Source organism: Hypomesus nipponensis, chromosome 15 (genome assembly GCF_054491055.1).
Source record: "Hypomesus nipponensis isolate SF chromosome 15, ASM5449105v1, whole genome shotgun sequence".
Lineage (NCBI taxonomy): Eukaryota > Metazoa > Chordata > Actinopteri > Osmeriformes > Osmeridae > Hypomesus > Hypomesus nipponensis.
The window spans coordinates 2,226,955-2,241,909 of NC_140375.1; the positions used below are offsets into that span (position 1 = coordinate 2,226,955).

Below are 14,955 nucleotides of genomic sequence, written 5' to 3' on the forward strand. Positions count from 1 at the left end.
AGGGTGGGATGAGGAGGAAGATGGAAGGAAGACAGACATAGCATGGTATGGTGAAAGTGTCTATTTCAGACGCCTCCATCCCGCCTCCTGCCCAACTATAGACCAGGCCGCCGCCAGCCTCCGCTAGCCGCCGCTAGCCGCCACTCACGAAGGCAGAACGGGGTAGGATAGAGGGGGGTGGGGGGGTGGGAGGAAGAGGATGTGACACGTGCTGACAGGAAGGAAGGAAGTCCCACGTGCGGTGGCTATGTCTGGGGGTAAACGAAGTCAGACGCAGATGTCTGGCTGGAGATGGAACGCCACACCATGTCTGAGACCAGGCAGGGCTGATGGGGTGGGAGGGAGGGAGATATGTAACCACCCTCAGTATGTGCACCTGCACTCACAGACAGCCACCAAGAGGATGTGACCCTGTGCTTGATTGACAGGAACTGCTGTTGAAAAGTTGAGACAAAGTCATCAATGCCAAAACAGTCACCAACGCTGAACGTGACCTTCTGTGACGTTCAGAGAAAGATGATGGCGGGACCTTTAGCTACCCAAGAAGCCTTTGAGACATCCACCTTCCTTGACCACTTCTTCTATTCCTTCTACCTCCTTCTACCTTTTTCTTTGTCAAATCGGAGCCTGCCGGAATTCTGTTCTCAAAGTCATGTCAGGTCAGACTAAATGGCTGACCTGACAAACGCAAAACCATTCCAATTTGTTACTTGACACTCTCCAAAAAGGCAACTCTTAATTACAGATCATGCTTCTCTCTTTTGCCTGTTTTTTATCGAGTTGTGGATTTTTCACAAACAGTCCCATAACTTCAGTGTGTCTGCGTGTGTGTGTGTTAGTGTGTGTGTAGACCGAATGACTTGTAATTACCCTTCCTCAAGCTCTTATAGGATTTTAACGAAGGGTCTAAATATAAAATCCTATCTGCTGGTTTGCTAATGTCAGCCTTTCTCACTGCATCGCTCCATCTCCCTCACATCCAGTCCCCTTGGCTAGAGGAGAAAGCACTTGTCATTCATTCCTGTGTTGTTTTTTCAAAGTGGTGGTTTTAAAATTCTCAGTTTATCATACTATGTATCCCTAAAATTATTCAGCAGAACCCTGTCATTGCCCAAACGGGCGCTTGGTGCCCAACATCATAAACTCATTACATTTTTTATTTACTTGTTTGTCCAAAGACACTTCACTGTGTGTGTGTGCACGTGTGTGTGCAACAGTGAACCCTATGACTCGTGTGCTTACACCACACAGCAAAACATGTTAGTTTGGGTGAGCTCTCCGACACTTCTGCATCCTCAACAACCCCTCATCTTGTGTCTTTGCTCGACTCTGGGATATGAACACATTGTTTTCCCAGGTGTCATAACTAAGCCTATTGTTTGTGCTCATCGATGTCTCTGAATGTGTTGTCTTCACAACCACAATTAGCTGGAGTGCACGTAATTGTAGTGTGCGTGATTGTGCACTTTGGTGTTTGTGCCACCATTTTAGTGTGTATGGGGAGGGGTGTGTGTATGTTTGTGTGTGTGTGTCAATGTCTTTTCCTTTCTTTCTGTGTTGGTGTGTCTGTTGTTGCATATATGTTTGTGTGTCTGTTGTTCGTGTGTGTTGTGTATGTACATGGGTGCACAAGGGCATCAATTACTGTCGGCGCGCGTCCTACCAGATAGAGGCATGGTCTAGTAGTAGATAGGGGCGTGGCCTAGCGTCAAACAGAGGCGTGGTATACTAGTAGATGGGGCGTAGCCTAGCAGTAGATAGGGCCATCACTGTGGTCACAAGCATGGTATAAGACAGGACCAGGTACTGTGGAGTACAGCAGTCACATAGTGGACCGTAGACAGAGCTGCATGTGTTTGTGTGTTTGACTGTGTGAGAGTGTGCTCTATCTCTGAACTTTCGTTTCGGTACATTCAGGCAGTTGTGTTCTACAAGACTGAGATAGTACCGTCTCAGTGTACACTTATATAAGATATAGAGAGTATCTCTGTGTGTGTGTGTGAGACTTGGCAAACTGGGGCAAGTGTGTGGCGCTGACTCTGCATTCTGTCAGCCTCCTTAGCATCCTCTGTCCGTTGCCTGGGCAACCAAGTCTGCAGTCACTCTGGGGTGAGTCTCTATCTTTTACTCCGTTTTTTTTTTTTCTCTCTCTCTTTCTCTCCCTCTCCATCTTTCTCTCTGTCTTTCGCCTTCTTTCTACTCTTTACTTTTCTTCCAGACATGTGCCTCACGTCAGCGTGTCTAAACTTTTATTTTGGTCCAAAGCGTTTTGGTCAGTAAAATGTCATAGTCCAGTTCCATTCATCAACTCCCTCACTCAGTGTCTTCTGGAAAGGAGAGAAGGAGGAAGCGAGGGGGAGGATGAGGCAGGGAGATAATGGAGCATAGGAGGTCACAGAGGTTCCAGAAGGTTTCTTGGAGGTGTTGGGGAAAATCATTTTACCAGGTGTACTCAATTGTGTCTTGCTGGCTAGGGGAGAGGGAGTTTCATATGCTTGAGTTGTGTGTGTGTGTGCATGTGTGTGTGTGTGTCCAGACACTGCTTTTAGCAACTATAGGGTTGCCCCGCTTTCACCTCTCATGTTCTCTATGGCCCCCGCTCATGAACTTCTGGAGAATGTGTGTGTGTGTGTGTGTGTGTGTGTGTGTGTGTGTGAGCTGGCCTGGTGTATCGCTCCTAGACCTGTACCTCTCCAGCCTGACACACCACCAGTCAGCTGGTGCTGATTCACTGTAAGTGCTGTTTGTCCCAGCCTCGCCACCAAGCAGTCAGTGTGCTTATTGTGTCACGGTTGTGACAAAGGTGTGTGTGTGTGTGATGCCGTGGCGTGTGCAGGGTGTGTGTGCCGCTACCGCTCTGGCCTGCTGGATCGAGAGCCCTCCAAACTCACTCTTGTCCGTTTGTCTGTTGTAGATCATATGTTCATAGCAGAATATCTGGAAGATGACGAGGAACCACCTTTGCTGCTCTGCCCTTGTCTTTCTCACGGTAAGTAAGTGTGTATAGGTGTGTGTCTGTGTGTGTGTGCGTGTGTGTGTGTGTGTAAGAGAGAGAGAAAGAGAGAGAGAGTACACTAGCCAGTGAGTGTGTGTGTGTGTGTGTGTGTGTGTGTGTATGTGTCTGTCTGTCACTGCTTAGTGTGACTATTGTGAACGTGTAGACAAGACTAGTCTGTATGTGTGCGTGTGTGTGCATGGGTGTGTATCACTGACTGGTGTGTGTCACTGATCAGTATATGTGTGTGTGTGTGTGTGTTACAGGTGTTTGGCTCGGGGGGGACTGCTGCGGTGCAGTGTCGGTGGGGAGAGGGCTGTGTGTGTCTGCAATGCCCTGCTGGGCAGCAGCCCACCAAGGTGAGAGACACTTCCTCCTCTCCCTCTCTCTCTCTCCGTCCTACTTCTCTCCATCAACCTCTCTATCCATCCTTCTCTCTCTCTCTCCCTCTCGTTCTCCTTCTATCCTTCCTCCCTACACGTTCCTCTCTCCACCGCTCTCTGCCCTCCCATTCCTCCACCATCACAATCTGCCCATCCACTCGACGCGCTCTCACTCTCTCACCTCCTCGATCCACTGTCAAAGGAACCGTATACTTGACATATGATGTCGTTTCAAGTCTGGGTCCCTGTGGTCGATCCCAGCGTGCATACGTTTTCAGTTTGAGCCCGTCAGGCTTGACGCAGCCAACCCCTGCAGAGCTGTGTGCGGTGTTTCGCTTCCTTTTGAGATGTGCCCAATCCTGCGTGAAGCAGCTCAGCTCTCAGTGTGAAACAGGAATAGACATGAGAGGTAGTTAATCTGGAATGTCTGATTGAACCCGTCTCACGGTTCACAGTTCTTGTGGGAGAATACAAAGAAGTATTTTCCTTCTTTTTTTAAATTCATTTTATCATTATAAGGATTGAATACGTTTCCAAAAAATCTTCATACAGTTCCTAAACGAGGTTGTTTTATTTGTCCCAGGTCTCCCAACCATATAACTCAACATTTAATTTACAAAGCATAAACAAATCCGAATAAATGGCTTTCCAAAAATGTATATGGACTCTCTTTTTGACCATTCTGACCATTCTTTCTCCTTGCCAGGACTGTGGGCGGGTTGAGAGCCCAGAGGACACGGTACGTTGCCAGTCTTGCCCCATGGGCACATTCTCAAACACCCTGGACCCTGAGCCTTGCCGCCCACACTCCACCTGTGATGTCCTGGGCCGAAAGGTCGTGACCCCTGGTACCTCAGCCTCGGATACTGTGTGTGGCGACTGTGTGTCTGGGTAAGAAGGGAGATCTGTTGTTGTGGTTACACATGAACTCTGTTTTCGTGTAGACGCTCCTTTCTCTACAACAGAAAGAGTAAAAACGGGAGTATTCAATTAAAGGAGACCTAAGGAGACAAGCACTACTCTCCAAACATTACTTCACAGCAATAGCGAGAGAGAGAGACCACATCTCTCTCTGTCTCCTTCATTCTATCTGTCCCCTATATATATATATATATATATATATATATATATATATATATAGGGGTTTACTTGATTTCATTGCAGGGCAAACATATATATATGTCTCATACTCTCTCTTTCTCTAGCATTACCGTCATGTCAGAGAAAACCAGTTTACTACTGCAGCTCTGCATCGTTATCTTCTCTTTGTGCTCAGCAAGCTTCATTCTTGTGCTGTGGTAGTGAAGTCTGTTGGTGAAACATGATTGGCCACAGGGCCCTGCAATGCAATCAAGTATCCCCCTACATGGTCCTGTGGAAACATAACACCGTGAATCACATGCAGCAGCAACCTTTACAACAATCTTTTGCCTGTCTCTCTTTTTTTAACAATCTCAACATTGGTTCTCAGTACTGGTGTGACACTGGATTTTGAAACAAGTAGCATCAAAGTAAGAAGTCATTAAGTTAAAGACTGTCGATGAGGCTAACACGAGTTTGTGCTCGCTGGTGGTCTCCGCAGCTTCCATCCCACCACCATGGGGAAACCCTCCCCCCAGCCCCCCTGTGTGGCCCCGGCCCCCCCCGCCGCCCCCCCCCCTCCACGTGCGGGCAGTGCGGACCGTGGGGAAGAGTGCGGCGGGCGGAGGCGGGCCAGTGAATGGCACGGCGGTGCGCAGCGCCGAGGAGAAGACGGCCGAGTACGCCGTGTTCGCCCTGGTGCCCATCTTCTGTGTGATGGGCCTCCTGGGCATCCTGATCTGCAACATCCTGAAGAAGAAGGGATACCGCTGCACCGCCGAGAAGGAGGGCATGGACGAGGAGAACGCCACACCGCAGAAAGAAGGTGAGACAGACAGAGGAGAGGAGACAAAGACAAATAAACACAGACAGGCAGACAGACAGACAGACAAAAGGGCTCCAATTAAAGCTATATAATAATTGTTATAGTGCCCTTATTACGGTGATCTTTTAGCATGTATCTTAAAAGGAGGTGTACGTATGTCTTATGTTATGGGATATGTGCAATACTGTTATGTAACAGTTTGTTGCTGAGGATGTATTGTTTGTTGTCATTGTGACTGTCAAGGCATTGATGACGCACCGCAGACAGAGTCCAAGACAAATTTCCCTGAGCGGGACAGTAAAGTTCATCGTGTCGTATCGTAATTGCGCAATTTCTTCTGCAAAAGAAATTGCGGAAGGTAGAAGGAAAGCCGTATCAAAATAAATAGACAGAGACAGAGAGATATGGAGAGAGGAAACTGGAAGGGAGGGACATGGAGAAGAAGAAGAGATGGATAGATCAAGGGACAGCAGGAGGACCGTAGTACGAACTGTTGGTATAAACCACCAAAGTGAAGTACACCAGTGAGGCATTACCCTGAAGCCATGCGTGTGTATGGGGCAGGCCGGTGCGTAGGCCCTTGCACGCAACGAGATGTGGAATGCTTTTATTCTCTGGAGATCTGACCTTTGACCTTCTTGAGGTCAGTCTCTGTCCCCATGCTCTGTGTTCCCAAGCACACACTGTTGTCATAACACATTTCCCATTTGAAAAAAGTTTGCATCGTCACACCCATTCTGTGGGAGTCCGTGTGTGTCTGTGGGTGTGTGTGTGTTTGTCCTATCACCACACCCGTCTGTGGTAATTGAGCCGATAAGGGATTCTCTCCTCTCTTTGTGATGCCCACACGGTCACCTGGGAATCTGCGGTGATCCACACAGAAGGCAGGAGCCAGGAGGCAGTAGGGAGGTGTGAGCGGACTGGATGCGGGAGGCAAGAGTTGGAAGGTCAGAGATATAATGAAGGCGAGAAGAGGCAGGAGTTGGAATGTAGGGGGTAGGAGTTAGAAGGAAGGAGATAGGAGGCAGGAGTTAGGAGGTAAGATATAGGAGGCTGTGGGCAGGAGTTAGGATGTAGGGGGTAGGAGTTAGAAGGAAGGAGATAGGAGGGAGGAGTTAGGAGGTAAGAGATAGGAGTTAGAAGGAAGGAGATAGGAGGGAGGAGTTAGGAGGTAAGAGATAGGATGCAGAGGGCAGGAGTTAGTATGTTGAGAGTAGAAGGTAGGAGGCTGGAGTCAGGATGCAGAAGGGAGGATCTAGGATTGAGAGAACAGGAGTTAGAGGGTTGAAGAAAGGAGTCAGGAAGTAGGTGACGGGAGGTAGGAGCTACATGACACAGAGTTGTTCCTGTTGAGAAAAGGAGAGGAGGTAAACAGACGTCTGTGTTTGATGTCTCTAATGACACAGCTGCTGCGTCTAGAAGCCTGACCTTTCATCTGTCACCTCCCGTTGGCAACAACCGATTGTTTCCATGACACTTGTTACCGTGGCCTCGCTACGCAGCTGTGTTGTCTGTGCCAGGATTGACTGGGCGGGTTTGGCAGGGAGATGTTGCATTCTAGTAAGGGTATCAAACTCGTCTAAGAACATTTGCGTCAGTGGATGTAGTTTGGGTGTCTGACGTTTTGCCACTGTCTCCTCCTCTCCAATGTTGTAAAACCTTAGCTGACCTGACCAGAGAACCTCCCTCCTTACGTCTTTCATCCTCCTTTCCTCTTCCCCTCCTCCCCTCCATATCTACATAGAACCTGACACTGTTCGAATGTCTCTGCTTTCCTGGATCAATTATTCAATTAGCTCTCTCACCTCTCCGCCTCCCCTTTTTCTCCGTCCACTCCTCTGCTCTCCTCTTCTTGTCTCTCCTCCCCTCTCCTCTTTTCTCCCCTCCTCTCATTGGAGTTATGTTGGGAATGTTCCAGTACTGACAAGGACTCTGCCAGAGAAGTGTATCAGGTGTTCCTCGCCTCACTTCTGCACACCCTTCCCTCCCTCTTTCCCTCCCTCCCTCTCTCCTTCCCTCCCTCCCTCCCCTGGTCTTTGGGGGCTGCAGCAGCGTGCATCAGTGAAGACAGCCCGAGGCACTGGTGCAAAGAAAGGATGGGAGGGGGTTAGAGGAGGAGGGGAGGAGAGGGGAGGCGTTAAGTGAATTGCGGGGGTGCGGAGGTTATGCAAAAGAGTCAAAAGAAAGTGATTGGAGAGGAGGAGAGGGGGGGGGGAAACGATACGGCCGTGCACATTTTGATGCCTCTCTCTATCTCCTCCCTCTTCTCCACTTACATAACTGTTCTGTAGTCTGCCAGTATGGTGTTAGCTTCCGCCTTGACTGGGCTCAAGACAAACCTCTTACACTGGCAGTTTTCTCTTCACCTTCACTCAAGGGGAACACTCATAGGGCTCGGCTAGGCTAGGTTCTTTTCAATGAAGTCTTCTGTGCGGGTTGGCACCTGTGCTAGCTAGCTGCAGCTACCAATGGAATCAGTCACACAGATACCAATGTCCCTAGATAGCAATTGTTACCGTGGAGGCGGCTATTGTTGTGCCTTATCAACACCCTATTTTCAGTTGTGCTGAAAGACACCAGTCCATCTGTGCACAGTGTATGTGTATGTTGGTGTGTGTCTGGGTGTGTATTTGTGCATTTGAGTTGAACGGAGCGTGATAGCTGAGTGAGCTGTTTTTTTTAGGCCCGTCTGTTAGTATAGAATGGCAGGGGTCACCTCAATAACCTATATTCTTCTTTTTCCACACTCATACGTGGGCCCTGCAACTTAGAGACTTCAGCACATTTGGCCCAAACGTGTTCTAATGTGTTTGTGTATAAGTGGGAGAATAAAATCAACAACAAAAAAACACGTTGGCCTACATGGTATCACGATCAGAAGCTGACCTCAACTTTGACCTTCATCCATTGATTGGGTCATTCATCCGTTTGTCCCTCCTTCTCTGTCTGCAGCCAATGGTTCCCCCTACATAGCAGATGACCCCAACGAGGACACCATCAGTGTTCTGGTGCGCCTCATCACCGAGAAGAAAGGTATGCGTTGCTCACTGATGATGTCACTGTCTAATTTACATTACATTTAGTCATTTAGCAGACGCTCTTATCCATAGCGACTTACAGTAAGTACAGTGACATTCCCCCAAGGCAAGTAGGGTGAAGTGCCTTGCCCAATAGCCGGCCGGGAATCGAACTGGCAACCTTCAGATTACTAGCCCGACTCCGTAACCGCTCAGCCACCTGACTCCTAATAGCCGCTTGAATTTCTGCCATTTGTGTCCGTCAATTGCTACAACACATGGAATTGCCATTCAGAGTGCTAGGTGGAGGCATTTACCATATCACGGTGTTCTATTATGAGTTTAGCATATGAGCGAATTGCAGGAGGTGTTGAGATGAATGTTTCATTGACATCCCAGTGTCCAGCATGGTTAGACAAATTGTTTTATCAATGAGAGTAGACACGCACCCATCGATTTTCCCCAATTCCCTATTTGAGGCTTCAAAGTCATTGATCGGTTGAATGTGGTCACAACATTGATTCTTTTTCTCCTCAAGGTAAAAATAAACTGTGTGTGTGTGACTGTGTGTGTGACTGTGTGTGTGACTGTGTGTGTGACTGTGTGTGTGTGTGTTCCAGAAAATGCTGCTGCATTGGAGGAACTGCTGCTGGAGTACGAGAGCAAACAACTGGCCATGAGTAAAGCCTCGTCAATCAAGTAAGCACCCTGCAACGAACACACACACACACACACTCACTGTACATACACACACTGTATGTACAGCGTAACACACACTCACACACTCAAACATACAGGTTTTGTAGAGTTGTACAGCTCAAGGTCAGTTAAGGGCAAAAGAGATATGAAAATAGAGGGATAAAAATAGAAAGGTGAGAGAAAGATGGCAGAGAGATGTCCCATGTCACCCGGCAAAAGACTAAATAAACCCACTCCGATACTGTTTATCATTCATTGAGATTTCAATCAACTTTGATTGAGGCTCTGCACACATTCGCAATGGAGTGCGACTGGCACCTAGCGACATTTAAAAGACGCACAGTAAGATGTTTCATGTATTTATTTATTTTGCAAAGTCACCACTGTTTCAGTGTAGAGAGTGTAGAGCTATAGAGAGTGTTTCCTCTCTATAGCCTTTTATGTCCCAGAAAGAACCAGGGCACGGAAACCGACCTGACCACAGTTTAGAACAAAGATTTCCCACAGGCTGACAACACAGTCCCATGGCTTCTAGGTACATGACGTTCAGTGGAAAGTTCTAGAAAGCTCTGGACACCCACATAGCTTCTGGAAAGCTATTTATTCCTGGCTCTGTTCACCCACTCATTGGGTTACTGGAGTTCATCAGGGGTCATGAAGGTCACAGCAGCCAGCTTAGTGCTGGGGCCCATGTCTATATTCACGGGCACGGATCACGCCTTTGTAACCTGCACAATGGAACAATACAGAACCTGGGGCCTGGGGAAACAGCGGGCTGTTTTAAATGATGGTTAGGATGGGGCGCCGGGTTGGGGTTTAGAGTTTAGGGAGTGGGGGTTATTAGGGCTAGCATTTTTGGACACACAATTGGATGGTATTGTTTGTGGAAATGCACCCAGTTGGCGCATTTGCACACACACAAAGTTGCATATCAGCTGTAATTTGTCCATTGAGTTATTTTTATTAACTTAACAACCGTGCATCTCCCTCTGTCTGTGTCTGTCTATCACTATCTCTGTCTGTCTGTCTGTCTCTCTCTCTTGCTCTCTCTCTGTCTGTCTCTCTCTATCTCTCTCTCCCCCCCCCCCCAGGTTCCCAGTTCTATCTCCTCTATCTCAGTTCCACTCCCTCCCCAGAATGTGCCCCCACCAGTCCCACCTCCACACCATCTCCGGCCTGTCTGGTCTGGCCTCCCGCCACGGCTACCACTGCTCCCGCTGCGCCCAGCGCAAGTGGCCCCCCATCCTGCTTCCCACCCTGGACCCCCTCAAACCCCAGCCCCCCAGTCCCTCATCCTGCCCTCCCTGGAGCCCCAGGCCCCGCAGAAGAGCCCCACGCAGGGGGGAGTGTGCGTGGACACCCCACCCAAGAGTCCCCAGAGTCAGGGGGAGGCGGGGCATGCAGGGCAGAGGAGGCTTGGGGAGCTGACTGTTCTGTCGGTGGGCAGGTGAGGATGGAGACACGCGCACACTTTGAATAGGTCAACCTATGAGACGTTAAGAGCGACATCAAGTCCCATGGCCATTGCTTCTGTTTGATTGACAGGTTCCAAGTGGCCCAGATCCCTGAACAAAAGCCTGTAGCTATGGAAACGCCAAGGTCCAGGACCACCAGGGATGTGACGGAGGAGAAAAGATCTCTTCTGGAGCTCTTCAGCTCTTCATCGTCCTCGTCCTCATCCCACTGGGAAACGTCAGTAGAAGACGAACCTCTTTGTTTCTCTGGGTGTCTCTCTCTAATTCCTTGTCTCTGTCTCATCTCTCGTCATAGCCTTTTGGTGTCTACCAATGCCGGTTCCCCCTCAAATATATTGTGTTTTCACCCTACGCCTTCTCTTCCCTCTCGGCGCTCCTGACTTTGACATTCAGTTCATTGGACACTTTTTTTGTGCCCTCACAGACACTACTGTTGGCTACTGGTGAATTGTGAAAAGTGCTATTCTGTGACGCTGGGGATGTGAGAAACTACGTAGTCATCAATGATAAAGAGGAGTCCCACACAGGCACGCTTATCACATGCAAGAGAGAGAAAGGGAGGGGGGGGGAGGGAGAAGGAAAGAGAGGGGAGAGGGAGAAGGAAAGAGAGAGAGAAGAGATAGGAAGTGATAGAGATAGGGTCAACTCATTTGCCCATTCGTTCTAGTCACTGTCTGTTTTCCTGTCTCAGCTTGTAGAAGAGTTCTGTCTGCTTTGTCAGCACTGAGTCAGGCCACACATGGCAACTCCTCACTGCCCTCTGGTGGGCAATAAGAGGCAAAGCAGGTTCTTTTGCTGTGCAAGTGTCGCTGTAGATATTTTAGAGTGAAGCGCTGGAAGTCGTACCTTTGTTTTTTCTACCTCTATTATGAAACATGTTAATAACCACATCTCTCTCTCTCTTTCCAACAGCTAAATCCAAGCCAACAACTGGAAGAGAGGAATGCCGAGTAAGGACACTACCTCGTCATGACATCATCAGAGGAGGGGTTCCAACAGCCTTCAGAGGAAAGGCTAGCCAGGAGACCCCTCATGTTACTAACATGCATGAATGACTACGTGTTTTAGCTTTTTGATGAGCATTTATCCTCAACTTTCACGAGAGGGAAGAAAATGATAACAGAGAGAGTGAGGGAGGGGGTGAGAGGGGAGAAGAGAGGACAGATATGAACAAATAGGCCTTTTTATATAAAATATGGAAGACGAATGGAACACTCACACACTCAAAGACACTATTAGACACGGTTGTGCTTCCCTGTGGAGGGTGGAAGACCTTGACACTGTGCAAACACACATACAGCTACTTACACCCCAACACACATGCACACACACACACACACACACACACAGGTATTGTACATAAAAAATACCTTTCCACTGAAATCACAAACTTATATACAAAGGATATTTGAAACACCAAGTATTATCTTAAAAAAAAAACTTTATTCTTTACCTGTTTTACTACAGTTTTAGCAAGTGTAGGTCTTCTTACAATTGCAACGCAGAACAGCTGAAGTTGTAGGTCTTCCTGCTCATGGGGAATGTTGTTTTTTACCCAGAAAAAGCTTACGGGTGAGGGTTTCTAAAACATATCGACAGTTCCCTATCATACAGTACACCTTCAGCATGAACTGCACTTTGCAACGCTTGTAGCACACAACTAGGTCAAATTTTATTACGTCTGGAAGTACATTAGGCACTGTAAATCATGTACATACATGTAAATAGGGGCCATGGCTTGCCCTTTGGTTTCACACCTGGGCTTGCAGTTGTTGCAGAGGTGGAAGTGGACATTGTTTAGAGAGAGTTTGGTGAGAGAGTATGCCGTGCCCTTTGAGTTCAATCTTAAGGGGAGGTTTACTGGTGACACAGTCTCTACTGTGGTTGCTGGGGTCCCGACTATAAGCAGTGAGGTTGTTTACATGTTGAGTTTAAATGGGCTCAGTGACAGTGAGATGATTCCAGGTCATTAAGATCCCCAGCCTGGTTCTCTCTGCCCAACTTGTATTGACCAAAGCAGCACATCTGCTTAGGGTAGAATTATGATTAAGCTTAATCCTCTCCTCACTCATTAGCAAGAGTTCTACACACACTAAGACGTGCAGCAAAACACCATTGAAAGCTAATTAAGTATTACAGTATGAGTACGGTGGATGACTGTGAAAGCAGCTAAAGTTTGGATCTCTACTGACTCTTTATCAGTTGTTCATTTAGGACCATATCACCAATTGACCAAAGGAAAAGATTGCAGAATATACAGCCGTGGCCAAAAGTATTGGCAGCTACATACATTTTGTGTTTGCAAAGCTTGCTGGGCATTGGCAATAAATGACTGCTGACATCATTTCAGTAAGTCATATCTTCATCACAGGGGAAAGTGTGAACTAAAAGGTGAAAATCACTTTATCATTCTGATTGAATTTTAAGAGCAGATTGCTGTAAAAGAGGGGACTATTTGCATATATTGAAAATGTTTGCCCCCAAAAAGCTTCAAACAATATGAAATGCGCCTTATTGTATTCTATAGAAACATGTAAAACATGTGAAAATATTTTCCTCAAACACTGAACCAGCAAACTTTGCAAAACATTTGTCATTGCCAAAATGTATGGCTACGACTGTACAGACAGTTTACTGCACACTCCTGTTACAGTCAGTACCAGTAGTCTTAGCGGTCTGGCTCAAGCAATAGTGGTATTCTAACAGTTTACATCAGGATTAAAGATGATAGTGTTGGATCATTTGCAAGGATCGTTAGTACAAACATTATATGTTGATGTTTTTTCAGTTCAGAACCAAACGTATCTGGATTGGACCATATTTATTGTTTGAACGTTTCCATGTTTCCGGTGTTATTAAATGTAACAAAGTGTTTCTCAAAGGAAGGAAAAATATATATAATGCTCCTCTCTTCTATGTTAGAGATTGTATTTATTATGATATTTCCATTTTTTCTGTATGATATTTTTACTCTTGAAATAAAGTGGTGTATTTTGACCTTGGTCTCCCTTTATTTCTTTGCATGTCTCTCACTCATTGTTCTTTATACATACGGATTTTATGCAGATTACATGCTACAAACAATGTTGACGACCATTAATCCAAGATCGTCAATGAGAAGCTGGCACCCTCTTGTGGTTAGCTCTCGCCATTGAACATGTTTGTAAGACACAACGTCTCCAAGTTGCAGTTTTTCTCCATTGCTTTGGCTTAATTCTTGAAACAGAAAGTACATTCTCAAAGCTCAAAGTGCATTTGGCAAAATAGCCTAATTGGTCCAGAAAAGCATCATGGCACACTGGCAAAAGGTCATATCTCTCCCAAAAAACTCATCTGTCAAAACGAAATATTATCTCAATATTTTCATTATTTTCTCATACAAACAGTCAGTGCCCCCAAAATGAAAAGTCCCTTTGGCTTTGTGTAAACACTGCAGGTCCAAATGTTTAAATGTTTTGTCAGTATGGCAGTGGACCATAGAAATATCCCTCATGTGCACTGTGCTACAGTTACTGTCGTAGATGTTTTCTTTCCAGAAGACCATGTCAAACAGAAAACAAATGTAGCCTGAATTTCATCTGGCACAGCTTGTTGTCTTCGTCCTCCTCGGCCTCTTCCCCCTACTCCACCACCATGCAGCCCTGCTCCTCTTCCCCTACTCCACCACCATGCAGCCCTGCTCCTCTTCCCCTACTCCACCACCATGCAGCCCTCCTCCTCTTCCCCTACTCCACCACCATGCAGCCCTGCTCCTCTTCCCCTACTCCACCACCATGCAGCCCTGCTCCTCTTCCCCTACTCCACCACCATGCAGCCCTCCTCCTCTTCCCCTACTCCACCACCATGCAGCCCTGCTCCTCTTCCCCTACTCCACCACCATGCAGCCCTGCTCCTCTTCCCCCTACTCCACCACCATGCAGCCCTGCTCCTCTTCCCCTACTCCACCACCATGCAGCATTACTCCTCTTCCCCCTACTCCACCACCATGCAGCCCTGCTTCTCTTCCCCCTTCTCCACCACCATGCAGCCTTACTCCTCTTCCCCTACTCCACCACCATGCAGCCTTACTCCTCTTCCCCCTACTCCACCACCATGCAGCCTTACTCCTCTTCCCCCTACTCCACCACCATGCAGCCCTGCTCCTCTTCCCCTACTCCACCACCATGCAGCCCTGCTCCTCTTCCCCTACTCCACCACCATGCAGCCCTGCTCCTCTTCCCCCTACTCCACCACCATGCAGCCCTGCTCCTCTTCCCCTACTCCACCACCATGCAGCCCTCCTCCTCTTCCCCTACTCCACCACCATGCAGCATTACTCCTCTTCCCCCTACTCCACCACCATGCAGCCCTGCTTCTCTTCCCCTTCTCCACCACCATGCAGCCTTACTCCTCTTCCCCTACTCCACCACCATGCAGCCTTACTCCTCTTCCCCCTACTCCACCACCATGCAGCCTTACTCCTCTTCCCCTACTCCACCAC

The 14,955-nt window shown here is 47.8% G+C and overlaps 1 protein-coding gene across 1 annotated transcript; it reads left to right on the plus strand.

Annotated features, from left to right (window-relative positions):
- Positions 1–413: 413 nt before the first annotated feature.
- Positions 414–13,472, plus strand: relt (RELT TNF receptor). The gene is given in 11 exon segments (XM_084675132.1): positions 414–2,989; positions 3,262–3,354; positions 4,085–4,269; positions 4,961–5,018; positions 5,020–5,284; positions 8,237–8,317; positions 8,922–9,000; positions 10,092–10,275; positions 10,278–10,447; positions 10,546–10,692; positions 11,388–13,472. Coding segments are annotated over 11 exon segments (1,311 nt in total). The 5' UTR covers positions 414–2,944; the 3' UTR covers positions 11,392–13,472.
- Positions 13,473–14,955: the final 1,483 nt, after the last annotated feature.